General features: G+C 40.4%; 1 protein-coding gene across 1 annotated transcript; it reads right to left on the bottom strand.

The window, feature by feature from the left end:
• Window positions 1-171: 171 nt before the first annotated feature.
• LOC311111542 (zinc finger protein 280C-like) lies at window positions 172-27,875 on the bottom strand (the record flags this gene model as incomplete). Its single annotated transcript, XM_084154294.1, has 29 exons — window positions 27,845-27,875; window positions 24,718-24,890; window positions 24,290-24,510; window positions 24,003-24,102; window positions 23,542-23,790; window positions 23,323-23,388; window positions 23,102-23,211; window positions 21,236-21,435; window positions 19,699-19,856; window positions 19,046-19,146; window positions 18,702-18,848; window positions 17,901-18,035; window positions 17,485-17,711; window positions 16,168-16,308; window positions 15,435-15,497; window positions 15,115-15,233; window positions 14,978-15,011; window positions 14,116-14,158; window positions 9,861-9,907; window positions 9,669-9,741; window positions 2,779-3,003; window positions 2,523-2,650; window positions 2,004-2,106; window positions 1,667-1,896; window positions 1,349-1,565; window positions 1,099-1,206; window positions 755-1,012; window positions 457-582; window positions 172-282 (listed from the first exon to the last, which is right to left on the bottom strand). Exons 2-29 carry the CDS (start codon window positions 24,881-24,883, stop codon window positions 172-174), a joined length of 3,906 nt encoding a protein of 1,301 aa, XP_084010420.1. The 5' UTR covers window positions 24,884-24,890; window positions 27,845-27,875.

Below are 27,875 nucleotides of genomic sequence, written 5' to 3'. Positions count from 1 at the left end.
CATGATATGATTTATGTGATATGCAGCTAGTGGAATACAAATGTGTCATTGCAACTTAATACATTTTTGAGTACACCATTGCCATAAGAAATCTATCATTTGATACACCAAAACAAACACTACACGGCATCTACCCAATACTGCCATCTAGTGGTGTAGTATAGAAAGTGGTTATTCATCATCTCCCCAGCTCTCTTCATCAAAGATGTCGGCCTGTCGCTTTTGGAAATTGCTTCTGAAGTCCTCATCAAAGTGTTCAAGGTCATCTTCCCGGAATATGCCCTTAACATTTGAGAATAATATAGTCAGTTTCAAAAGTGGGATCTTGCTGGAGCAACATTGCATCAAAAGTTTTTTTTTAAAGAATTTGGACAGCCAATGACAAGAGTTTAAAGAAAAACACAAAGAAAGCACTTGCAGTAGAACTAAAAACTAAGGCAACCTCCTCTCCCTTACCTTAGGTAGATAGCCCAGCAGTTTTGTGGCATGGAGTTTGAGAAGTCTTCGCCTTTCCTCCTCAATGATCTGTCGACGCAATGCCTCACTCTCCTGTTCAATTGCTCTTTCTTCAGCCTCACGTTCCTTGGGAAGAGAGATCAAACTTACATTCAACAAATGTTCCTTAAGGTACCTACAGAATACCTCTGAGGCAGACAAAACCGTGTTAAACAGAAAAGCTTCAGTTACAATAACACCACTTTGATGTTGATAAAGAGTGCACAAGTGTGTTCATGATGAGAGCAATATACTGTACCTTGTCAGCCAGGTACTGCTGTCTCCTGTCCTCCAGCAGTTTCTCCACAGCCCTCTTGTGCTCAAGCTGCTTCATGCGGCGTTTCTGGGCATTCATCTGCTCTATGCGGTCGTCCTCAGCAAACTTGGCCATCATCATCTGCCTGAAGGCCTCCTCCTCCTCCTTCTCAGCCTGCCTCCGCATTTCCTTGAAGGCTATTTGCTCTTGGCAGGTCTGCTGCAACTCCAGCCTCTGTCTGATTCTCTTCTCCATCTCCTCCTGTTAAGCCATTTAAAACATTTTAAAAAGGGTTGAATCCTCTAAAGGTGTTTTAGAAATTATAAAATGAGGGTATGCTTGATTACGATTTGTTTCTGCCTTGCAGCCTCGGCTTGCTCCTCCAGACAAAGCTCTTCACGAACACGCTCCATCTCGTCACGCTGCTGCCTCTCCATTTCAATCTTCTCAGTGAGCTAGAAGAAAGACACACATACTTCCTCAACAGCCATCAATATTGTTCAAATAATTTCTCACTTTGTACACAAAAAAAGACAAACATATTCTTAACTATGAATATAGCCAAGAGTTTTGCAAAGTGAGTTTTCTCCCTCTTACCATCTGGTGAAGATGTTCTTTTGCCTGCTCTCGTTCTCTGACTTTCTCCATTCTGTTCTTCTCCTTACGCTGCTGGTAACTGGCAAATTCCAGGATGCGTCTGTTCTCAGCCTCCATCTTCTCCCGCTCCATCAGTCTCCACTCCGTCTGCTGGCTCTTGAACTCCTCTATGTACCTTTGAGTGGCTGTTATCTTCTCCAGTCTTAACTGCCTCTCCCTGCAAATAAGAAATGTCATTAGATTTCATTATATGCTGATCACTTGATCAAGCAGGAAACTTAGACAAATTGTGAAAACACACTGCCACTGTCCACTCACATTTGATCCTCCTCATAGATCTTCCTGACGATTTCGTCGACCATGAGTTTCTCCTTGAGGAACTCCTCATAAGCCTCCTGTCTCTTGTGCTCTTTATCCTCCAGCTGCTGCTCCAGCTCCTGCTGGTACTGCACCACCTCCTCGTAGCGCTTATGGTCTTGCTTCTCCTGCTCCACAGAGGCCCGCTCATGCTCGCTCTTCATCTTACGAGCAATATCAGCCTCCTGCCGCTAATGTCAGAGAAAAATATGGATGAACAAAAAGCACAACCAACAAGTGTTTTGGTTCAAGTCTCAGATGTCCCTTCTACCCCGGGAAAGCACATTTATGAACTTACCACTGTCTCATATCTCATAGACTCCTTTTCAGCAATCTGTGCGGCCCTCTCCCGGTTTAGGTATGCAGACTTGAGCTTCCCCTCTAACTCACGGAGTTCAACACTAAAATGACAAAGGAAACAGCAACATAAAACATCTATCCTGCAACAACTATGGACAGGTTCTTGTTGATACACTAACCCAGGGATTTATATTAAAGTCTGAAAGGCATTTTCCTGTCGGGCAAGTCAGGAGTATTTTTGGGTTGACCAAAGATTATGATCACTTGCCGACTGCCATAAATTGACTGTCTTTCACTTAAACAATGGGAAAGAACCAGAATAATCAGTTTTAGGCTCCTGGAATTCTTTGCAGTTCGGTTATTTTCACTTCTTGTTTTTAAATTACCTGCCCAATGGGGCAACCTCAGAGCAGGGGCAACCTCAGAGCAGGTGCGACTGTTCAGTTCACTTGACCCAAGCAATAGGAGGGCAGCCCTTAATGTCAATCCCTGCCAACCCCCTCATTTTGAGACTTACCTGTTCTCTTTTATATATTGCCTCATTTTTTCATCTCTAAGCTTTTCATAGCTGATGCGGGCCAGTTCTTGTGCCATTCTCTCCTCTTGTTCTAGTTGCTTTTCCTTGTATATTCTCTCCTCCTCTGCCTGTAAGAGTCAGGTGAAGCAAGCAATTACTTTTAGGGCCCGTTTCCCAGACACAGATGAAGCCTAGTTGTCCTTTAAGCAGGTGCTTTTCATGAATGTTGTGTGAAAGCGATACCTTGCATGCATACCTTGATGAGAGCATCCTCAATTTGGCTTTCGTGCAGCTCGTCTTGCACCTTGCGTAGGTATCGCTTCTTTTCAAGTCTCTCCTCACTCATTAGATTGGCTTGCATCTGTCTGTCCTTAGTGATGCGTTTTGTCAGATTTTCTCGTTGCTCCTCCTGCTGTCGAAATTCCGAGGTCACCCTCTGCTGCTGACTGTGCGTCATGTTGCGCCGCTGGCTCATTGAAGCCTTGAGGAAAGACGGCATTAGTTAATTTTGGTCAATGTATCAAGCAAATACATACCGGCTACTACCAGTCGGAATAATCAACGATAAATCATCTCTGGAGTACCACTCAAGCTTGGCTTACTTAGCACTAACAGCTAGGTCAGGGGGTTTCAAAGTGGGGTCTGCGGACCCGATCAAAATATTATTATTATTATTATTACAATTTAGTATTTTTTTATTATGAATATTGCTAGCACCAACAGAATCAACCAATTTAGACAAGGGATCTGTGGAAGTTTAGAGGGTGCAATACAATACAATGTAATATAATTAATCGCTATTGATGTTCTTAAACCAGATGCACGTGCATGGGAGGCACAGGGATATGGTATCCACAGAGTGCTCCATCAATGATCAATTTGTTGAACTGAATTCTTCTTGTATTCCTCAAAAATGTTGTTTTGAACATAATGCACTGTAATTTCCAGGCTCTGTCGTAGCTGGCCGCGACCGGGAGACCCATGGGGCGGCGCACAATTGGCCCAGCGTCGTCCAGGGTAGGGGAGGGAATGGCCGGCAGGGATGTAGCTCAGTTGGTAGAGCATGGCGTTTGCAACGCCAGGGTTGTGGGTTCGATTCCCACGGGGGGCCAGTATGAAAAATAAAATAAAAATAATGTATGCACTCACTAACTGTAAGTCGCTCTGGATAAGAACGTCTGCTAAATGACTAAAATGTAAATGTAAAATGTAATTTAAGCTTTAAAACTGTGAAATATTCTCTCTGCCCCAAGGCAAAATGTGTAGAATTTCAGGATTTTTTTTTTTAAAACGGCAACATTTTATCTGATGCCAAGAGAGCCTTTAAAATGTTATTTCCCAGTGCCCGAGACTTGGGTAGTCCGTCCGTGCACTGAAGTCATAGTAAAACTGCTTGTATCCTATTTTTTTATTTGATTTTTTTATCGCACTTTAAAGTAGGAGTTGTGTTCTGATATTCTGAGGGGGCTATCACAAATGTGGTCCCCGACGCAAACAAGTTTGAAGTTTGGGAACATCTGCGCTAGCTAGGTAAATTAACTAAAAGTTAACTAACGTCAGTAGCTAGCTGAGAAAACGAGCTAACGACGTTAACCACCGAATAGCTAGATCATTTTCATGGAAAACACAATTAAACATAATCGACAGCCGAGTAATTTACCATCATTGCGTGGAGCTGTTGCAAGCCTCTCGTTGATGTTTCACCAGGAAGAAATTTAATGAAAGCTTCTTCTTCATCTGCCACTTTGATCAATTTGTTTTGCTTCCAGTCGTCTTGGTAACATCGCGCCTTTTGTGCCTAACAATAAACTCGAATGTAATTGGTTAAAAAGTCTGCTTGGTCTCCCGTCTTCCCTAAGGTACAGATGCTGCGCAGAATAAGTAACAGTTATTGACACAATAGTTATTCAAAAACATATCACCCACCCATCCACACACATACATAGTTTACAAGTCCCAATTCCCTCCCATGCTATGACACCCCCTCCAAAATATCTAAATACAATATAGTTGTACAATGGACATCTATGTATTTTGTAGTTTAATTTTTTTTAAACGATGGACATGAATAATAGGACTACCCCGGTCCAGTTAAAAACTGGAAAAACTATCTTAGAAAAGTATTCAATTGGCAGGTCCTTAAGGGTGGGACTGATATTACTTGATTTCAGATTACTGGTATATAAAAGTTATAATTTACTCTTCGGTATATAATAGATACTTTACCCTTTTGATCGATGCTGGGGACAGATATATTGTCAGTAAAGCTGTCTGAAAGTATTATATTACAGTGCCTTCAGAAAGTATTCACACCCTAGACTTTTTCCAAATGTTGTTGTGTTACAGCCTGAATTTAAAATAGATTACATTTACATTTTTTGTCACTGGCCTACACACAATTTCCCATAATATGAAAGTGGAATTGTGTTTTTCGATATTTTTACAAATTAATAAAAAAATGAAAAGGTGAAAGGTCTTGAGTCAATAAGTATTCCATCCCTTTGTTATGGCAAGACTAAACCAGTTCAGGAGTAAAAATATGCTTAACAAGTCACATAATAAGTTGCATGGCCTCACTCTGTGTGCAATAAAAATGTTTAAACATGATTTCTGTTTGAATGTGATTTTTTAATCACTACCTTATCTCTGTACTTCTGCAATAAAAATGTTTAAACATGATTTTTGTTTGAATGTGATTTTTTAATCACTACCTTATCTCTGTACTTCACACACATACAATTATCTGTAAGGTCCCTCAGTCTAGCAGTGAATTTCAAACACAGATTCAACCACAAATACCAGGGAGGTTTTCCAATTCCTCGCAAAGAAGGGCACCTTTTGGTAGATGGGAGAAGAAAAAAAACAGACACTGAATATACCTTTGAGCATGGTGAAGTTATTAATTACAATTTGGATGGTGTATCAATAGACCCAGTCACTACAAAGATACAGGCGTCCTTCCTAACTCAGTTGACGGAGAGGAAGGAAACCGATCAGGGATTTCACCATGAGGCCAGTGGTGACTTTAAAACAGTTACAGAGTCAAATGGCTGTGATATGAGAACTGATGATGGATCAACAACATTGTAGTTACTCCACAATACTAACCTAATTGACAGAGTGAAAAGAAGGAAGCCTGTACAGAATACAAATATTCCAAAACATGCATCCTGTTTGCAACAAGGCACTAAAGTAATACTACAAAAAATGTGGCAGAGCAATTAACTTTCATCCTGAATACAAAGTGTTATGTTTGGGGCAAATCAAATACAACACTTTACTGAGGACCACTCTCCATATTCTCAAGAATAGTGGTGGCTGCACCATGTTATGGGTATGCTTGTAATCGGTAAGGACTGGGGAGTTTTTCAGGATAAAAAAACGGAATGGAGCTAAGCACAGGCAAAATCTTAGAGAAACCCTGCTTCAATCTGCTTTCCTCCACCAGACACTGGGAGATTAATTAACCTTTCAGCAGGACAATAATCTAAAACACAAAGTCAGATTTACACTGGAGTTGCTTACCAAGAAGACAGTGAATGTTCCTGAGTGGCCGAGTTACAGTTTTGACTTAAATCTACTTGAAAATCTAATGGCAAGACCTGAAATTGGTTGTCTAGCAATGATCAACAACCAATTTGACAGAGCTTGAAGAATTTAGAAAATAATAAATGGGCAAATGTTGCACAATCCAGGTGTGGAAAGCTCTTAGAGACTTACCCAGAAAGGCTCACAGCTGTACTCACTGCCAAATGTGCTTCTACAAAGTATTGACTCAGGGGTGTGATTACTCATGTAAATGAGATATTTCTCTATTTCATTTAATAAATATGCAAAAAAATCTAAAAACATGTTTTCACTTTGTCATTATTAAGTATTGTGTGTAGATGTGTGAGAAAAAAATGCATTTAATCAATTTTGAATTTAGGCTGTAAAACAACCAAATGTGGAATAAGTCAAGGGATATACTTTCTGAAGGTATATTGGTCCATCTCCTTGAAGCCTGAAAAATGATGGGGCCATGATATCACTTGATTTCAGGTGATCCAAAGGCAAAAAAAAATTTTTTTTATCCTTTTCACAATGATGCAGGGACCATAATAAACAAACACAAACTCTCAGAAGTCTGTCATTTTCTTTTAATCTTGCCTTTACAGCAGGGGTATTCAATTCTTACTCTATGAGGAACAGAGCCTGCTGGTTTTCTGTTCTACCTGATAATTAATTGCACCCACCTGGTGTCCCAGGTCTAAATCAGTCCCTGATTAGAGGGGAACAATGAAAAAAATGCAGTGGAACTGGCTTCGACCTCCAGATTTGACTTTGAAGGTTTTACAGGATTTGCATATGCATAGAAGTCAAATGGGAGACACAATCTTTGAGTTTAACTTTCCAAAGTCTCATGCTCCTTGGTTGAAACTGTCACACACTGTCAGCCATAGTTGACAGCCATTCTATGAAGCTTGTTCCCATTGAGCATCATTAGCTGACATTTGGAACACTTGCAAACAAATACAGATAGAAATGACTGGGGGTGGGGGCTGTGCATACGTGAGGTGTTCTCACTTCACAAGGTGGCAATGCTCCTCAAGGTGCCCTGAAATTTCTTGACAGAAGTGTGTCTCCCTCTGTGACCTCATCTGTAAATCTTCAAACGACTTAGCCTGAGGTGACAACTGAGTATTGTATTTAGGCCTACTGTGCCCCGCTAGTAAAGGAGATGCTGAAAAAAATATATATGACAGAATTTGGTCTCTGCTCTCATTGTTTTGTTTCTTTTGTTTTAATTTTCCTTTCATGAATGTGAATAAAGATTTTGAACAGTGACATGCAGTCTGGAGGATCCCACAAAGGAAACAATGGATAAATCTAGGTTTTAGTTTACTATTACTGTAGTAGTGTACCCTTTTTGCACTGTCATGTCCTCTATTACTGGTACAGTACAATCTATTGATCACAAGACAAACTATCAAGCAATTCTGGTGAATTGATGTTACACACAGGATATAATAAACAGAATCATTAGATAGACATGATTACTTCCCTGTTCTTGTCTATTTTAAGGATGCAAGAAAACAGTTTAGCTTTACTGCTTGGGCTAATTCTGTATGTATTATCTGCACATGCTGGCCAAGAGCGACACATTTGCTGTCACCTGTCAAAAAAATGCAATCCATCTCTAGCTTGTTTATGCATCAACTGATGTCACCATTCTCCCTCAAGCTTTTTGGATTCTCAAGCTCCCCATCAGATGAAAATGCACTAAACTAACACAAGATGGCACAATGATCACATTCATTGCAAAGGTAAAGACATTGCAGTGCCAAGCAACACTCCTATCAAGATGCTTGTAATCTATGACAACTATTTGTGAGGTAAGTGGGTAATCAATGAAAAATGGGCAGTGATGAGCCTACACACAGCTGATCACTTCTCTCAACCATAATGAACATGGATAGTCAGTTCTTAATCAAGTCTCAATAGCAGATTTCATACTGTATTACCAAAGTTTATTTACATGTTAGCACAACTGCAATGGAAACACTGAGGGGATTCGATTACCTGGCCCAGTTGCCCCTGGTGGGAGGAGTTTGCGCCGGGTGAAAATGATTGCATTCATTTTTGAGCCAGGTGCCCCACTCTGGCTGACGGCAAAGTCGGCTCGAAACAAAAGTGACGTAGGTTAAGCAAGTGGAGTAATGAGTAGGATTCTGGTTTCAAATGAAAAGGTGATTGCTTTTGATCAAAACGCTTTATCTGCCTTCCCAATGAAAACTAGTTTGAAAATTCAAACATTTTATGGCAACGTGTTTCTGGAGGATGCACCATGCTGCCCTGTTGACAACATGACCGAGTGGCGCAGACTACTGTTCGATTTGAGAAGGGCGCTCCGCCATCACTGCTTTTGCCCGTTCACGTGACGGGCCATAGCCCGGTGCACCGCGGTTCATTTGAATCAAACTCCCTCAATGACTCAAATCCATTGGCTTGCTATCAAACTACAGACACATACAGATTATCAAAGAGAAAGTGATGGATTATAGTATATTAAAAATACACAAAAGCACCTATGAAATGTCAATGGATGTAGAGGAGGTATCCAAAATAAACATAAAGGCCTATATCTACTAGTGGAAGGATAGTCAAGAAGATATTTCAAGGATTTTTCACACTTGAGTACAGGTTCATAGATCAAGGAAAGCATAAACATTCAGATTTTGTAGATATTTTTTCTTACAAACTACAGAAAGTCAAATTATTCACATTGTGTACTATTTTCACTTTCATTGAAAGCTTACAACCAAATTGGAAGTTTGACAGAAGTAAAATCTTGCACTGATGTTAGAAAAAAATGATACATGTTTTTCCAATTGCCAAATCTAATAAACACATAACACGTCTCATCTTATCTCAATCTGGTCAAGGACAGTAAACTTTAAGAAAATGGGGAAGAGAAATACATTTCAATAGTATGCAGTATTCTTAAAAATAAATCCGGTACACTTTTCTCCTCTACTCCGAGGCTGCCGATTCCTTCAGTGTTTCAGGACTGGAGGGAATGTCGTTGTCGTCTGCCCTCTGATGTGGACCTTCAGCTGGACTTTGAGAGGACGAGGAGATGTCCTTTGCTGCCACGATATATTTCACCTCTTGGTCTACAACCTTTAAGGGGATGGTCTCCAGGGAAACGCGGACCTGCTCACTGTCGTCACAGCTCACAGATTCCGGTTTGCTTAATGACTCATGCAAACGCGCTGCCTCCCCATCTAACTCACAGGCCACAGAACTAGAGGGGGACCTGGTCACTGACTGCAAAGACCGCTCCTCCCTCAGCTCCCCCTCGACTGAGCTTTCCATGGGGCCTGACTGCAAAGACCGCTCCTCTCTCCACTCCCCTTCGACTGAGCTTCCTATGGTTGTTTCTCTATCCATGGGCCCTGACTGCAAAGACTGGTCTTCCTCGACTGAACGTTCCATGGGTGTTTCTAGCTCTGTAGCCTGTGTGACTCCCTGGCTCTGATCCACTGTAGATATCTGTGGAAGCTCTTGCACTTCTGCCTCTCCTAGCTGGTTAACGGTTGCATCATCGTTGTCTAGTCGAATAACGTCACCTCTTCCTGACTCTTGGGTCTGAACATGCATTACCTCTGGCCCATCCTCCCTTTCAGCAACTGGGGTGATACACAAGACATCGGAGGTCTCCTCCAATCTAGGAACGCTGTGAATTAAAAGGGAGAAGAAGAAGAAAAAACATACCAAATCAAATCTAAATCGACTCCATCCAAGAGGGAAAACATATTTTTAGGTTCTATTTAGTATGGAACATCCCATAATTACCTGTGGAATTGGTCAAAAGCTCCACTCACAGTGGCAGTTTCAACATTCTATGTAAAAAAAGAGTAATAAAAAAAAGGTGCTGAGTTGAGCAAACAGTTCAAAATCAAACATACAGTGCCTTCGGAAAGTATTCAGACCCCTTGACCTTTTCCACATTTTGTTACGTTATAGCCTTATTCTAAAATTGATTAAATAGTCCCCCCCCCTCAATGTACACACAATACCCCATAATGACAAAGCAAAAACAGGTTTAGAAAATGTTGCACACACACACATTTATAAAAAAACAGGAAATATCACATTTACATAAGTATCCAGACCCTTTACTCAGTACTTTGTTGAAGCACCTTTGGCAGCGATTACAGCTTTGAGTCTTCTTGCGTATGACGCTACAAGCATGTCACACCTGTATTTGGAGAGTTTCTCCCATTCTTCTCAAGCTCTGTCAAGTTGGATGGGGAGCGTCGCTGCATAGCTATTTTCAGGTCTTTCCAGAGATGTTAGATCGGTTTCAAGTCCGGGCTCTGGCTGGGCCATTCAGAGACTTGTCCCGAAGCCACTCCTCTGTTGTCTTGGCTGTGTGCTTAGGGTGGTTGTCCTGTTGGAGGGTGTATGTTCGCCCCAGTCTGAGGTCCTTAGTGCTCTGGAGCAGGTTTTCATCAAGGATCTCTCTGTACATTGCTCCGTTCATCTTTCCCTCGATCCTGACTAGTCTCCCAGTCCCTGCCGCTGATAAACATTCCCACAGCATGATGATGCCACCATGCTTCACCGCAGGGATGGTGCCAGGTTTCCTCCAGATGTGATGCTTGGCATTCAGGCCAAAGGAGTTCAATCTTGGTTTCATCAGACCAGAGAAAGTGTGTTTCTCATGGTCTGAGAGTCTTTTGGCAAACTCCAACCGGGCTGTCATGTGCCTTTACTCAAATCAAATCAAATTTTATTGGTCACATGCGCCGAATACAACAGGTGCAGACATTACAGTGAAATGCTTACTTACAGCCCTTAACCAACAGTGCATTTATTTTAAACAAAAAAGTAAGAATAAAACAACAACAAAAAAGTGTTGAGAAAAAAAGAGCAGAAGTAAAATAAAGTGACAGTAGGGAGGCTATATATACAGTAAAATAAAGTGACAGTAGGGAGGCTATATATACAGGGGGGTACCGTTGCATAGTCAATGTGCGGGGGCACCGGCTAGTTGAGGTAGTTGAGGTAATATGTACATGTGGGTAGAGTTAAAGTGACTATGCATAAATACTTAACAGAGTAGCAGCAGCGTAAAAAGGATGGGGTGGGGGGGCAGTGCAAATAGTCCGGGTAGCCATGATTAGCTGTTCAGGAGTCTTATGGCTTGGGGGTAGAAGCTGTTGAGAAGTCTTTTGGACCTAGACTTGGCACTCCGGTACCGCTTGCCGTGCGGTAGCAGAGAGAACAGTCTATGACTAGGGTGGCTGGAGTCTTTGACAATTTTGAGGGCCTTCCTCTGACACCGCCTGGTATAGAGGTCCTGGATGGCAGGGAGCTTTGCCCCAGTGATGTACTGGGCCGTACGCACTACCCTCTGTAGTGCCTTGCGGTCAGAGGCCAAGCAGTTGCCATACCAGGCGGTGATGCAACCAGTCAGGATGCTCTCGATGGTGCAGCTGTAGAATTTTTTGAGGATCTGAGGACCCATGCCAAATCTTTTTAGTCTCCTGAGGGGGAATAGGCTTTGTCGTGCCCTCTTCACGACTGTCTTGGTGTGTTTGGACCATGATAGTTCGTTGGTGATGTGGACACCAAGGAACTTGAAGCTCTCAACCTGTTCCACTACAGCCCCGTCGATGAGAATGGGGGCGTGCTCAGTCCTCTTTTTTTCCCTGTAGTCCACAATCATCTCCTTTGTCTTGGTCACGTTGAGGGAGAGGTTGTTGTCCTGGCACCACACGGCCAGATCTCTGACCTCCTCCCTATAGGCTGTCTCATCGTTGTCGGTGATCAGGCCTACCACTGTTGTGTCGTCGGCAAACTTAATGATGGTGTTGGAGTCGTGCCTGGCCATGCAGTCATGGGTGAACAGAGAGTACAGGAGGGGACTGAGCACGCACCCCTGAGGGGCCCCCGTGTTGAGGATCAGTGTGGCAGATGTGTTGTTACCTACCCTTACCACCTGGGGGCGGCCCGTCAGGAAGTCCAGGATCCAGTTGCAGAGGGAGGTGTTTAGTCCCAGGATCCTTAGCTTAGTGATGAGCTTAGAGGGCACTATGGTGTTGAATGCTGAGCTGTAGTCAATGAATAGCATTCTCATGTAGGTGTTCCTCTTGTCCAGGTGGGAAAGGGCAGTGTGGAGTGCGATAGAGATTGCATCATCTGTGGATCTGTTGGGGCGGTATGCAAATTGGAGTGGGTCTAGGGTTTCTGGGATTATGCTGTTGATGTGAGCCATGACCAGTCTTTCAAAGCACTTCATGGCTACAGACGTCAGTGCTACGGGTCGGTAGTCATTTAGGCAGGTTATCTTAGAGTTCTTGGGCACGGGGACTATGGTGGTCTGCTTGAAACATGTTGGTATTACAGACTCAGTCAGGGACATGTTGAAAATGTCAGTGAAGACACTTGCCAGTTGGTCAGCACATGCTCGGAGTACACGTCCTGGTAATCCGTCTGGCCCTGCGGCCTTGTGAATGTTGACCTGCTTAAAAGTCTTACTCACATCGGCTACGGAGAGCGTGATCACATAGTCGTCCGGAACAGCTGGTGCTCTCGTGCATGCTTCAGTGTTGCTTGCCTCGAAGCGAGCATAGAAGTGGTTTAGCTCGTCTGGTAGGCTTGTGTCACTGGGCAGCTCGCGGCTGTGCTTCCCTTTGTAGTCTGTAATAGTTTTCAAGCCCTGCCACATCCGACGAGCGTCAGAGCCAGTGTAGTATGATTCAATCTTAGACCTGTATTGACTCTTTGCCTGTTTGATGGTTCGTCGGAGGTCATAGCGGGATTTCTTATAAGCGTCCGGGTTAGAGTCCCGTTCCTTGAAAGCGGCAGCTCTACCCTTTAGCTCAGTGCGGATGTTTCCTGTAATCCATGGCTTCTGGTTGGGGTATGTACGTACGGTCACTGTGGGGACGACATCATCGATGCACTTATTGATGAAGCCAGTGACTGATGTGGTGTACTCCTCAATGCTGTCTGAAGAATCCCGGAACATGTTCCAGTCTGTGCTAGCAAAACAGTCCTGTAGCTTAGCATCTGCGTCATCTGACCACTTTTTTATTAGCCGAATCACTGGTGCTTCCTGCTTCAGTTTTTGCTTATAAGCAGGAATCAGGAGGATAGAGTTATGGTCAGATTTGCCAAATGGAGGGCGAGGGAGAGCTTTGTATGCGTCTTTGTGTGTGGAGTAAAGGTGGTCTAGAGTTTTTTCCCCTCTGGTTGCACATTTAACATGCTGGTAGAAATGAGGTAGAAATGAGGTACTGAGGAGTGGCTTCCGTCTGGCCATTCTACCATAAAGGCCTGATTAGTGGAGTGCTGTAGAGATGGTTGTCCTTCTGGAAGGTTCTCCCATCTCCACAGAGGAACTCTTGAGCTCTGTCAGTGACCATTCGGTTCTTGGTCCCCTCCCTGACCAAGGCCCTTCTCCCCCGATTGCTCAGTTTGGCTGGGCGGCCAGCTCTAGGAAGAGTCTGGTTGGTTCCAAACATCTTCCATTTAAGAATAATGGAGGCCACTGTGTTCTTAGGGACCTTCAATGCTGCAGAAATGTTTTGGTACCCTTCCCCAGATCTGTGCCTTGACACAATCCTGTCTTGGAGCTCTACGGACAATTCCTTCGACCTCATGGCTTAGTTTTTGCTCTGACATGCACTGTCAACTGTGGGACCTTATATAGACAGGTGTGTGCCTTTCCAAATCATGTCCAATCAACTGAAATTGACCACAGGTGGACTCCAATCAAGTTGTAGAAACATCTCAAGGATGATCAATGGAAACAGGATGCACCTGAGCTCAATTTCAAGTCTCATCGCAAAAGATCTGAATACTTATGTAAATAAGGTATCCGTTTTTATTTTTAATACATTTGCTAACATTTCTAAAAACCTGTTTTCGTTTTGTCATTATAGGGTATTGTGTGTATTGTGTGACATTTGAATTCAATCCATTTTAGAATAAGGCTGTAACGTAACAAAATGTGGAAAAAGTCAAGGGGTCTGAATACTTTCCCGAAGGCACTGTATGTCGTGTTTTCCTCAGGTACAATCAGGCTAGAGTAGTATACCTGGATATCAGTGAACATCACAGCAGACATCCCTTGCTTATTTCTGAAAGAACAGAACAAAAGACCGAAAATCACAACAAATCCATCAAACGTAGAGCCCTTTTAATAAAACCATTAATACAACTACTTGTTGACGTGGCATGTAGACAAATTCTCCAATAGCATTAGAATATGGTAAAGAAACTTAATTTAACATTCATTTTCAGAGCATAATTAAGGCTGGCTTATCAGCACAGCATTAGTATCCAAATAGTATATTTTTGTTTAAACAAAGTTATATTAAATCATGAAGCAAAAGGACCAATGTCCTTGTCCAGACAATCATTCTTCAAACAGAACAGACATTTAGCACAAATATCAATTAGCATTGAATTGTGCATATTAAAATCTCAGGAGGAACAACATTTATGAAATGATTACATATGAACTTGGGATCTCATGTGTATTATTAGTGTGTTTGGCTTCTCAAAGGAATACAAAATTAAGACATGAGGGTATTCTTGCAAAAGAGATTCTACAATGACCCTTCATTTCAGCAACTTCCCAATGACTCAAAACGACCTTTACTTTTGGCACACATTAATTAAGCAATGTTCTCTGTTATTAAGGCCAAAGCTTCCATTTGCATTTGCGAAGGTCTTTAAAAAAAATCCACTTAATATGCATCCCAATTAGCTTAATGTAAAAAGTATATGGTAAAGATTTCTCTAAATAATGGATGGTTCCAAACACCTCATAGGTCAGGGAGTTGGAAGTCTCACAAGTACTTTATCAAATTCTGAGATTCTCATTACAGCACTATGAGACGTGTTACTTTTAGGATGTTCTCGTTGTCTGCTGCATTGGGAGGGTAGCTACTCACCCTCTAATGCCATCATCTACAGCACCACCTTCTCCTGCAAGAGAAGAAAAACGTGACATGCAGACAGGTTTTATTATTATATAAACAAAATGCGGCGCCCAAGCATCTGGTTGTGAAGAATGCGATAAACCTCATACCTTTCTCTAGTATGACCTTACAGACGTGGTGGGGTCTGTCAATCAAATGCTTGCTCATGAGGTCAGTTCCATGCGCATCCGCCAGGAAGTCACAGTTCAGACAGACAAGGGTTAGATTCCTGCAAGACCGTAGGTAAAATTTGATTCAGAATTAACCTAATGGAATAGAATAAACTTGCATGGTCCTTAATTATGATCCATGTTTGGTGAAAATGCAACACTACATAATACATAAGTCATTACCAAAAACTACAGTGCAGAACAATGGCAACATTAAATACTTGATTTGAGACCATATTTGTTTAGTTAGGGACACCTACCTTAGGACAACTGGGATTTTCCTCATTTTCCGGAATCGCTCTTTTGAGATGGCACTATGGAACCTGACAAATATATTTTTTAATACATTTAATATGAACAATAAAACATCTTCCCTGAGCCGACTAGGTGGAACATCTGCCGATGTGCTCGAGCAAGGCACGTACCCCTAATTGCTCCTTTAAGTCGCTCTGGATAAGACCGTCTGCTAAATGACTAAATTGTAAAAATTTGCATATACACTGTGTACAAAACAATAGGAACACCTGCTCTTTCCATGACAGACTGACCATGTAAATCCAGGTGAAAGCTATGATCCCTTATTGATGTCACTTGTTAAATCCACTTCAATCAGTGTAGATGAAGGGGAGGAGATGGGTTAAAGAATGACTTTTAAGCTTTGAGACAATTGAGACATGGATTGTGTATGTGTGCCATTCAGAGGGTGAACGGGCAAGACAAAAGATTTAAGTGCCTTTGAACGGGGTATGGTAGTAGGTGCCAGGCGCACCAGTTTGAGTGTGTCAAGAACTGCATGCTGCTGGGTTTTTCACGCTCAGTTTCCCGTGTGTATCAAGAATGGTCCACCACCCAAAGGACATCCAGCCAACTTCACACAACTGTGGGAAGCATTGGAGTCCCTGTGGATCGTTTTGACACCTTGTAGGGGTGTTCCTAATGTTTTGTACACAGTATATATATATGTTATGAATCTGATACTCAAGGAGCTTTTACCTTATCATATGGTTTCCAAATGATGTTTTGCAACTTGTCCGATACTTGCATGCACCACAAATTGCAACCATGGGATAGTGACTATAGAAGTCATCAATCTCTGAGTAGCACTCAATGCAGGTGTGTCGTCTTTCGCCAATACTAAAAAGGTAGAGAAAACTAAATTAGAGCATCATTACATCCTTTATATTTAAAGTACTATTACTTCCGAGGTGCATTATTAAACATACAAGTTACTTGATTGGTGTAATCTATTGATAACCAGGGCCCAGATTCACAAACCACTTTACGGAAAAACTTCAGAAGCTTCTTAAGATAATTTATTTTTCTTCTTAAGATTTAATGATTTTCTTACGAATCTCAAATATCTTCTTAGAAATCTTCTGAAGATTTGTTGCTAGGCAACCGTTTTAGCTAGCTATCAGATGAAGTTTGTGAGTGAATTAAACATGTTCAATTGCATTAATTAGTTCTCTCACTGCCCTGAGTTTAAGACAAGGGTTTAGCTATCTTGGAATTATGAACATTTCCAAGAACTTTATTTTCAAGAATCACATTTTTTAAAAACGTTTTTCTTGAGGAGAAACATAATAGCGCAAGAACATTGCCAAGAACCTTCATGAGGAATAGCAACTTTGCTTAACTTTCTTAAGTCTATAGTTAAGGAAAAAATGTCAGTTAAGCAGACATTTCTTCTTAAGAAGGTTTTGTGAATCTGGGCCCAGGGCTCTGAAGTGCGACTATTTTGGTCACATATGCTCCTAAATATTTTGCTGTGCGACCTGACATTTTATTTTGGGAGCACTGTGCGACTATGAAAACAAATCTCCCAGATAATAATTGTTGTAATGATTAGGCTTCGCTGTACCATTGTTTTCGAGTGCCCTAAACATAAAAGCGAGCACAGATTCATTACTGTCATGGTTACACCATCATTACAGCGAAAACGTATTGTTTCTAGCACAAACTGGTAAAAATATATGACCCATATTACCTGCGCAATATCCTATTGCGAATTGGTTATACATTTATGAACCATTTCACAGGCTGTTCCAAAACCACTCGCAGGCATTTGTTTACATGTTGTTCAGTCATGTAACCTCATTATCTCCTAACTTTAAGTTGAGATCACCAGTGCTACCAATGAAACATTTGAATTTAGAGCCCTGTTCATAACCAACCATGGGGAAAACATTTATATATAAAAAACAATAAATTAACAAATCAGCCCTGACCATAGTTTAGTTCCTGTAATATGTAGAAATATGTAGTTTGCATCATGTGGAAACAAACAAATTGACTGAGTGATGGACTGACCGGAGACTCTGCAACACATGGTTGTTCTTCTGCTGCTTGAGGAGCTTCTTGCTCACTGTGGCCTTGCCTTTCCCCCCACTGCTGCCCTGTGTGGCAGATGTACTGCTCTGAGCTTTTACATTGGCTGCCTTTTTGCCTGAGACCTCTGGTATGACACTGACACTGGATTTGTCAGCAGCACGGGCGGAACTGGGTGATGGCCCGGTCAGAGAGGCCCGGATAGTCACCTGAAATATGTATTTAAAAAACAGATCATAAACGTACGATTCTCTGAATTCATGCCGTTATTTAAACATTTGTATTAGAACTTGCTTTTAAATGGAGGGTTTATTGCAGTTGCTTTTGATTTTCTATATTGTAGATAATTGGCACAGAGGTATTGAGATGTAGGCCTAGACTAAATAAGAAGAGCAAACCTTGGTTCCAGGAGGAAGGCCCTCCAGAGCTTTGGGTTTTTGGAAAGTCTTATGGTGCTGAGTCTTGTGATCCACTCTCTCCTTGTAGGTGAGGAAATTCAGCCTGCATTTCCCACAACGATTGATTCCTTTTTTCTGGCGAATTGACAAAACGAGTACAATAGAAAAGCACGAGTCAAGACAACAAGAGACTGCATATAGGTAAATAATAGGTTCAGCTATCCTTAGTAAAGCGTATGATTTCAGGACAATGGGTCATTTCTGTGTTTTGTTGGTTGGCACAGCTAACGGGGTCATTGAGTCCCTTTTGATTCTTACACCATTGGCTGGCTTGGTATTGGACTAACATTTCTGTTGGCTTTGTTCTATGGCTACATACAGTGATTTGTGCAGTTGATCTGGTTAGTTTTTGCCAGAGAGCGCCCGGTAGGCAGGTGAAAGGAAGCAGACATTACTGTAAGACAGTTATGTATTACAGCAAGGTGTTCAGCAGACAACCAAATCAATCCAACCTCAGAATGAAAGCCAGTAGGGCAACTCACAAGCGTGTTCAATTTTTTGCTGAATTGAAATCAGCCAGCTAGCTTTAAAACTCAAACTCAGAGAAAACGATTTGCAGCATTCACTGCTTTATTAAGAGGTTGAACCATCAGGAAACTGACATGAAAATACAATGTGTGCCAGGTCAGTCAAAACATGAGCCCAATCAATCAAAAATGACCCAATCAACATAATTATGGATCATGGATTGTTGCACATATTTAACAATAGAAACGTTTCCAATATAATTCCGCCTCTTACCTGATGCTTCATATAGTGCTGCATGTAGACATGACCACTTTTAAGAACTTTAAGGCAGAAAGGACAAAGGAGATCCTTTGTGTTTTCATGCACCGTACGGAAGTGTGTGTCCACATCGGTAAAGAATGAAGACCTGTAGTTGCAGACCTGCAAGGAGACAATTCAAGTATTAGTGTGAATAATAAAAGTAAGGGTCAGGAGTACAACTCAAATCTCTTCAATAACTTGAATTAAATGTTGCAATTCCTGATTGTAGTGCCAGGGCATCTCTACTATCAACTTTGAATAACTTTTCTTTGTGAAAACAGACTAATATAAAAACATGATCGATAAACAAAATGTACCTGGCAGACATAGGGCATCTCCCCAGGCTTGTGATTATCCTTCATGTGTTCCAGGAGCACTTGCTCAGACTCAAAGGCTAATTCACATATCTTGCAATTGGCTACAAAACAAACAAGAACAATTTACTAAAATGGGCCCAACTTGTTAAAGACAGGTTGATTATACACTACCGGTCAAAAGTTTTAAAACACCTACTCATTCAAGGGTTTTCTTTATTTTTACTATTTTCTATATTGTAGAATAATAGTGAAGACATCAAAACTATGAAATGACACATATGGAATCATGTAGTAAACAAAAAAGTGTTAAACAAATCAAAATACACGTTATATTTGAGATTCTTCAAATAGCCACCCTTTGCCTTGATGACAGCTTTGCACACTCTTGGCTTACCACGTTTTTGGTTCCTACATGATTCCATGTGTGGTATTTCATACTTTTGATGTCTTCACTATTATTCTACAATGTAGAAAATAGTAAAAAAAAAAAAAAAAACTTGAATGAGTAGGTGTTCTAAAACTTTAACTGGTAGTGTAGTTATATATACACGTAAAGTTATGTACAATAATGTTTGATCGCTTGAGACAGTGTTCAATACGTTAAGGTGGAACATTGAAGTTTCATGTTGGTTGCTATTGACTGGTATGCCTACTTGAAGATTCGACCATGCTGTGGGCGCTCTCGACGTGGCACTGTAGCTGGAACGGGGTTGAGTACTGCCGGTAGCAGTGTTGGCAGGTAGTGTGGCTTTCCCAGCTCTCACTGTTCTGCTTCTCCAGCTCCAGGTGGTGCTTCATGTGGTTCATGAACCTACAAGAGTCACCGCAAAGTGCAAGATAAGACATCAATAGCAATGTAGCATCAGAAACCACAAATGCCAAAGCAACGAAAATAGGTGTGAGCTTTGCCGTTTATCTTTTCAATTTCTTTTGCCTTTTTTTGTTGGTAAACTGTGATGTTATTTTTAAACAACCTATTAAAAACAAGAGAAAAATGTGTAACTACAATCCAGTCCACCAAAGCACATTTCATTAAAAATGTTATGTTAATGTAAAAAAACTAATTAGCTTTTTAGTCAAACGTTTCTGTAAATAATTAAAGAAATATATGCATACATGCATAAATAACTAACTAACTACCCTACTTCTGCTTTAACCCCCATTTGGAAAAACGAACTTAATGTATTGAGCCAAATTACAGTGAAGCCGTATTCAATAACACTTCAACAGATCGTGGCCTATGTGCAACACCAAACCTGCGCTTCGGATCCCAATGGTTTAAAAAAAGATACATTAGCAACCACTTCTTGCACCTCGCTTCCTAAGCATGCATAATGGCCATTATAATACCGCCAATTCCACACAACTTTTTGTTTTGCTTAATGATGTGGTGCTCCACGGCTGCAGCAGCCGCACTACCTCTACATGCAACCGCTGCCCTGACAAGGCAGGCAAGGCCCATTTTTCAGCCAGCAGTCTGTTACCTCAGCTAGGGATTTTTATGCAGACAAACTATGACCTCTGCTGCCAGACAGGGTTCAGTACAAACGCGTCTGCCCATTAAAAGAAGCTTACAAAGGCTTTTCTTGCAACGTTCTGAAGCAAAGTTATTTAATCAAAGGAGCAGTTCTTACACCATCCAAACTAGCAGCCATTATTCATCTCTGGCCCCAAGTGGGAATATGGGTTGATAATGTCATCCATCTGGGAGAGAAAACTGTGATGAGGGCTGAAACATGTTGGATTGCCTCTTCACATCAAAGTTAATCACTCTCCATGGGCAGAGGGCTCATTTAACACTTGTTCATGAACACCATTTCCACTTGGGGTGACGTATTGACGAAAGGCTGGTTGATGTATCCATCCATTACCAATAACATTGAGCCGTTCATATAAATATAGAAGATATGTCCACCAATCTGCTTATTGGTGGCAGTAATTGTGTTGTGTGTGCATTATGTAAACACGTGAAATGCAAAATGTATTGTTTTCGTTATGCCACTGGACAAATAGGATATAGATGAGTTCTTTAGATTAGAAAATGACCTTCTGTTTAAACTAACACATTTTGTGCAGTACACACTTGACACCCTTCTTTCACCACAAATAATAGTATTATTCAGGAATACAGTGGCTTATAGAAAACAACAAAAGCAGAGCTGCATAGCAAGCAAAGCCTGCTGTAGTTACCTGACGTTGTTCTTGAGTACTTTCAAACAGCTCTGGCACTTATAGGTAAATGGGGTCTTCTGCTGCTGCGATTTCGGTTTGTCTCCCTCAAATCTACCATAGTAGAAGTCTGTGACAAGCATGATGCGCTTGCTTGCAAAAAGGTAAGTAGACTTCGGGGTTGAGGGGAAGACACACTCCAACAGGTGAGGACAACATTTCTGGAATTAAAGTAATTTAAATTAAAATAGGCTGACAAATTACAACCTGCAGAGTTGATATTGTAGTGCATAAAGTGCCTCTATATTAGGCTCTGGTTCATACATGCACTAATAGCAAGGCTCAACATTAACGCTTGTCCGGGACAATTAACACAAATATTTGGACAAGAAGAATATAGATGTAAGTTGTCCTAATGGACAAGTAAAAAAAAAAAGTTACAAAATAACTAAAAATATCAAACATTTACTCCCATCAGAATTGGATCTGAGAAGCCAACACTGAAATAATATTTAAATCTATTATTCATGTTCATAAATAAAGTGATATGCATATTGGCTACAGCCTCATGTCCAAACCGATGCTGACATGAGTGAGGCGGCAGAAAATGTAGCCAAACTTCAATGAGAATTTTAATTACATATAGGCTAAACGCCAGTCATGTTTGACAAATATAATGAAGGATAATTAACATTAACGTCTAAAGGCTTGATTCTGTCGACATACTCAAGGCACGCTTCGTTCAGATCAAACGGTCACAAGACCGGAGAGTGAAGGACAGTGCCTGTTGCACACCGCACATCACCCACCTTGAATCTGAGCAAAGGCGGTCAACATTTTGAAACTATTTAATAATAAACTTAATTGTTTAAAACCTGGAAGTTTCATGTCCAGGTTTTAAACAGTTAAGCATGTCTTACCATGTTTCAAAGTAGTCTAGCCTAAGCAAAATATGACCATAGAAAAGGGAATTATTTTATGAACACTTAAATTGCCATTGAAACAAGCAATTTTCTCATGTTCTATTGGTTTTCAAAACTCAACAATAATTTAACTGTCCAACAGCCAAAGGCATAATACTAGTCATATTAGTAAACCATGCCAGTTTATACATCTTTAGATCTCCCCTCTTAATTTCGAATGGATATTTTCATCTCTGTCATATGGTGCACTTTTGAGAAAGGTGTTTTCCCGCTAATTGCACGTTGGAACATTTGCACGTAGCCTACAGACATTTGCGCATTGTTGAGCTTATAATATGAAGAAATAAAACTATCAATATTTTAAGCTAAAACGGTCTGATCTGTTGCATCAGCCTCATAGCTTTTTTTTTTTTTATGTATGTGCAGCGGTTGTATGAATTGTGGATGTCATCCCAGAACTGTCCCAGGGTCTGTTTTGAACAGTATACATGTTTTACGCCCTTTAATATATAAAGACAAAAAGTATTTGGTTGTATTTGTAATGTTGCAATATTTTATAGGCTACCAAGGGTGGCCAACTATCCTCCAGGAGAGCCTTAAAGGGGCAGTGTTGTATTTTGAGACTGGCTTGAATATGCAAAGAAGACAATAGGCAGAGTGTAGCCTAGCTACATTTTAATCAGATTTCTTAAAATTGTTTTAAAAAATATATATATATATATTTTGCAAAGTGGTTCCTTGCATCATACAATGGTGTAAAAATGGTGTTAGCCTTTTTTTTGGACAAGTGACTTGAGCTTTTGGACAAGTAAAAAAATAAAAACAAATCTGTCCTACTTGTCCGAAGGACAAATGGCAAAAAAAAAGTAATGTCAAGCCCTGAATAGTAACGTTATAGAATATTTATGTAAAACAATTGGCACATCTAAAGGCATGAATTTTTGAATGACTGAAGTAAACTCACCCCCATGTGATCTTTCATGACAACTTGTTGGTAGAAATCAAATTTACACTTTGGACATTTTTTACAAAAACGTGCCCCATTTTCTAATATCTCCTGGGCGTGAGGAGATCCTGCAAAAACGGAAGAAAAAAACTAAATTTCAGCTTTAAAAATAACAAAGTAACAGTGCTAATGAATCTAGCTAATAACACAACATGCAACTAATGTAAGGAAACCCCTACCTATATCATTCTTTGCTTTTTTAGCTGTGCTGTTTTGGTCTTGAGGTAAACCTCGTTTGCCATAGTCTGTTAGAGGGGAGAAAATAGATTCATACTTATTATCACAAGTCACATGCAATCTTCAGATCATGAGGCCACACAGACGGCCAGGAGTTTTCCTGACCACGTGACCTGGCCAGGAATATCTCTGGGCCAAACAAGTAAGATATTTTGGCTTACCCCAGCTGTTGCCTTTGGCTTGAATAACTGGGGACACAATCTGAAGGTTGGTAGAATTTGAGCGGTTGGGCTGGGAAGACAATGCAGCGGGGCCCTGCACATTGGACAAGGTCACTACGTTGTTGTGTATCATGTGCACTTGAGGCCTGTGGATAACCCCAGGTAAAGGCTTCCCTGGAGTCACCTGCTGTAGAATGTGCTGCTGGCCTGCTGCTGGAGTCATCTGCTGCAGAATGTGCTGCTGGCCTGCTGAAAAAAACACACATCACAAATATGAAACATGGAAAACAGCAGTATGTGTGCGCTGTAGCTGTATAGGGAATCCATTCGTTTACTTGAGAGCATAGATTCACTAAATGAATTTCCAATTATATGTCTGCTCTGAAATATAAAAATGTGTCTTATGTTTCGGTTTGTTGCTTGCCTGGTATCAAGTTACGACGTAATATTTCTATTTTTACCTGGAACCACAGTGAAAGATGTCCCAGGGGGATACTGTTTCCCAAGGGAAGCGAGGAAAGCTGAGTTGGCCGATAACTGTGGTGAGGTCATAATGTAACCCTAAGAAAAAAGGCAAACAGTTTTTTTAAAACATCGCTCCAACACCATTACAGCCAAAAGTAACATCACTATAACTAAACAGGTGCTCTGGATAAGAGTGTCTGCTAAATGACTAAAATGTAATGTGTGTTCTTTGCAATGTATAGCAAAGAGAAATAAGGGATATAGCTAAAGCAAAACAATATACCTGGTTGTTGATAATGATGGGCTGTGGAGGTACTGCTGTTAAGGTTCGAGGTGCATTGTTCAACCCTTTCCCAGGAATTATGATGTTCTGGGGAACTGGACCCCTAACGTTAGTGAGATGAGCTTGGGGGGAGTGTTGTGTCATTGTCATCCTAGGGGCTGCTGGTCTTCCAACTCCACCACTCTGAACTGGGGTGGTCTTGACATTTCTTTGGTTGTTCGCTTCAAAGACAGGACATGTACATAAACAAGAGTGGTTAATTATCAAAGCAATAAATTATATATTGATAACCATATTTACCAACTTTGTAGAGCAACTAAGGGGAAAGCCTCCAATGGAAGAATCTCTTGTGTATGCAAACTATCCAAACGAGAGAAAACAGCCAACAGTGTGGGAGACGTAATATTAACCAAGAGAAGAAAACATACTTGATCTGGTGTTAATGGTGCCCTTTGAAGTACTAAGCTCCCCAACAAATATAGGTTCATCGTCGTCGTCATCATGATTACCGTCGTCCAACAAATTAACTTCTGGTGTCTGTCTCTGCCATGGCTCCAGCTCCTCTTCCTCACATTCCATAAAAAGCTCGGACATTGTGAAGCTGAAAAATGGATGAGAGGTACGTTAATGTTCGCTAGAAACAAACTGTGTGTTGACTAGTTAGCTAACGTTAACTAGACAAAAGAAGTTATCCCGCAGCTAACTGAAGAAAACGTAGCTAACGTTAACTACCATGTTTTGCATACCTGGCTAACTAGCTAACGTTAGTAGGAAAAGCTCGGAAATTGGAAACGTTGCTTCCTCATCACCGTGCGCCCGCGCGACTATTTGGGTCATTCTACAGATTCGGTGCCTTTTGTGATTGAGGAGGATGAAACAATGAACATTAAAATCTTAAGCTTTTTTTTATTTGATGTGACAAAGTAATGTGTGTACTTGATATAAAATACCTTTTCCCATCTCAATGTAGAGTATTAAGTTATTATTCTGTATTATTTTCTCAAACAAGTCCCAATTTAATTCAACCCCGTCACAGTCATTTTGTTATTCAACTATTCATTTTTCCAATAAGCTTGAGATCAGCTTCTGGCATAATCTCACAGTTTAGATGTCCCTTGTAAATAATGGCATATTGTAATTAAAGAGAAAATCAAGAAAAACTGACCAGCACCATCCTTTCCAGTTTACGATGAAGAAATTTCTAATCTAACTCCACATTTTCGCAAGAAATGTGCAAGAATGCTGCGTAATTCCTGACAAAATTGAAATAGCCTTATTTACCCTGATTTAATACACACAATAAAAACACTATTGATGTTATATTTTGTGTATTTAATACAAAAATAATCTCGTAACAGGGATGAATGCACCGCAACAGGGTTGAAAATCATGTAACAGGGTTGAGTGAAAAGCATCACGTGTCATATGTTTTATCTTTTGAGATCACTAACATGTTGCCATTTTTTAAACATTTTAAACATTTTTAAACCTACTGTCAACATAGCTTTTAAAATCTAAAGAATCTAGATGAAAGCTAGACAGAGTAAAACACATTAATGAACTAATAACAGTAACAACATTTTATTGATTTCATAAAAATATCCATCTGATAATGGCAGGAGTCTGTTTGAACATTGAGCAAACATCTTAACATTGATAACCTATATAGGTCACATGTTGCCATTTTTTAACATTTTAAACTACTGTCAACATAGCTTTTAAAGTTTAAACAATCAAGATGAAATCTAGACAGATTAAAACACATTAATAAACTAACAACAGTTACAACATTTCATTGATTTCATAGAAATATCCAATATTACAATGTGAATATGTCTAAGCAGTTTTGAAGAAATAGTGTACAAAGTTACCAGAAATCATATTTGTTTCGTATTCTCTCTCTCTCTCTCTCTCTCTCTCTCTCTCTCTCACACAATCTTTTTCCTAACCTTGTGGGCTCATGTGACATCACCACGTCTCTATCAGGACTTTGTGGAGGGGTGGCAATAGTATTAACAGCCATTTCCCTTTGCTTTTGCCGCTCCTTCGCTTTTCTCCATCCCTTTCTCCTCATCTTTTGACCTCTCTTATGTAGATCTCCTATTCCTTTCTTCTTTCCTGCTAAAACATCTTTTGTCCATCTCATGCGTTCACTCCTGAGGTACTTTTCCCTTCGTTCTGGATCAGCATTTCTTCTTGCCCTGTACTCTCTTTGCCTTTCTGCTGCTGTTTTTGCCATTGTTGAATCTGAAATTGTAGGTCAAGGTCAAGTCAATGACCAGTTTACTCTCCAAAACTAATTACTGTATCCTTTTAATCACTATGTAGTAAAATGAACGTGAACTTGCAGATAATACTCCTAAATATGTCAATGTATATAGGAGAGAGAACAAATTAATTGTCACTTTTTTAAAGTTATTATTTTAAAAAATTCCTCGTACTTTTAGTTGATACTGTAAAACCGTAAACAACAAACATTCAACAAGAAAATATGATTGGTATTAAGCAATATACATTAAATATTGCTAAGATTTAACAGCTATTCAACCCTGTAACAGCCATTCAACCCCGTAACATTGAAAAATGTGATGGGGTTGAATGTGACAGGGTTGAAGATTTTGTGCTAATCTGTTGCTAATTCGGGATGCTAGCAGCTAGCAGTGTGCCACATGGCCTTATTCAACAAAAGACATTGTTATACTTCATAGCTATAAAAACAATTATTGGTAAAATCTTAACTGCGTTACGGGGTTGAAAGAAATACAAGGACAGGGGTAAAAGCCTGAATTTCTCCGAAAATAAAATGTCTTATGCTGAGAAAATTGATTATGCATAATAAGGGGGCATATACAATTAATTTAACAAAAAAAAAGCATTATTATTTAACACTGTGTACTCAAAATGAGTCACGCCATTTGCATGATGGTCAATAGGGACAGGCGAAATTCTTAATACTCCTAAGAAAAGCAAACATATAAGTATTGAAATTCATCTCTGTTTAAAATCATATTCTCTACTCCATATTAAAAACATGTAAAACTTTGAAATGTTGTAATTTAAGTGTAGTTTGATAAATGTTCTGACAAGTTATAACACTAGTACATCTTGGGACACTGACAATACTGAAATGTCACCGAATCTGTAGAATGACCCATAGTTAATGGACCTCTTGCTTATATCCCGTCGAAAAACCATAGCTAGCTATATCAAAAGGCTGGAAATGCAATGCAGAACACCACATAGTTAGCTAGCTATACTAACGTTATCTACAAAACGTCCAGTTGCCATTTATTTTAGGTCACTACAGTAGCTAGCTAACTCTGCTAGCCAGCCATTATAGTGTGGGCAACCAATCATGGCGTCTGGCGCGACAACACAACATCGATCTCTTTGTTCCAACTTCATTTTCTCTGATGCAGTAGTACTAAGGGATGTTTGAATGCTATTCAACAATACCAACATTCTAAGTATACCAGTGGTCAAGTTCAGAGTCCACTTACCTTTTAATCTAACGTTTAACTTGGTGATTAGTCCTTAGTACAAAATTAAAGATACCTTCTATGGAGCGCCTGTGAATATCGTGGTG

This window comes from Coregonus lavaretus, assembly GCF_964263955.1.
Source record: "Coregonus lavaretus genome assembly, chromosome: 37".
In the NCBI taxonomy this organism is placed as follows: domain Eukaryota; kingdom Metazoa; phylum Chordata; class Actinopteri; order Salmoniformes; family Salmonidae; genus Coregonus; species Coregonus lavaretus.
The sequence above is the reverse complement of the archived record's forward strand: the minus strand, read 5'-3'. Positions and strand labels throughout refer to the sequence as shown.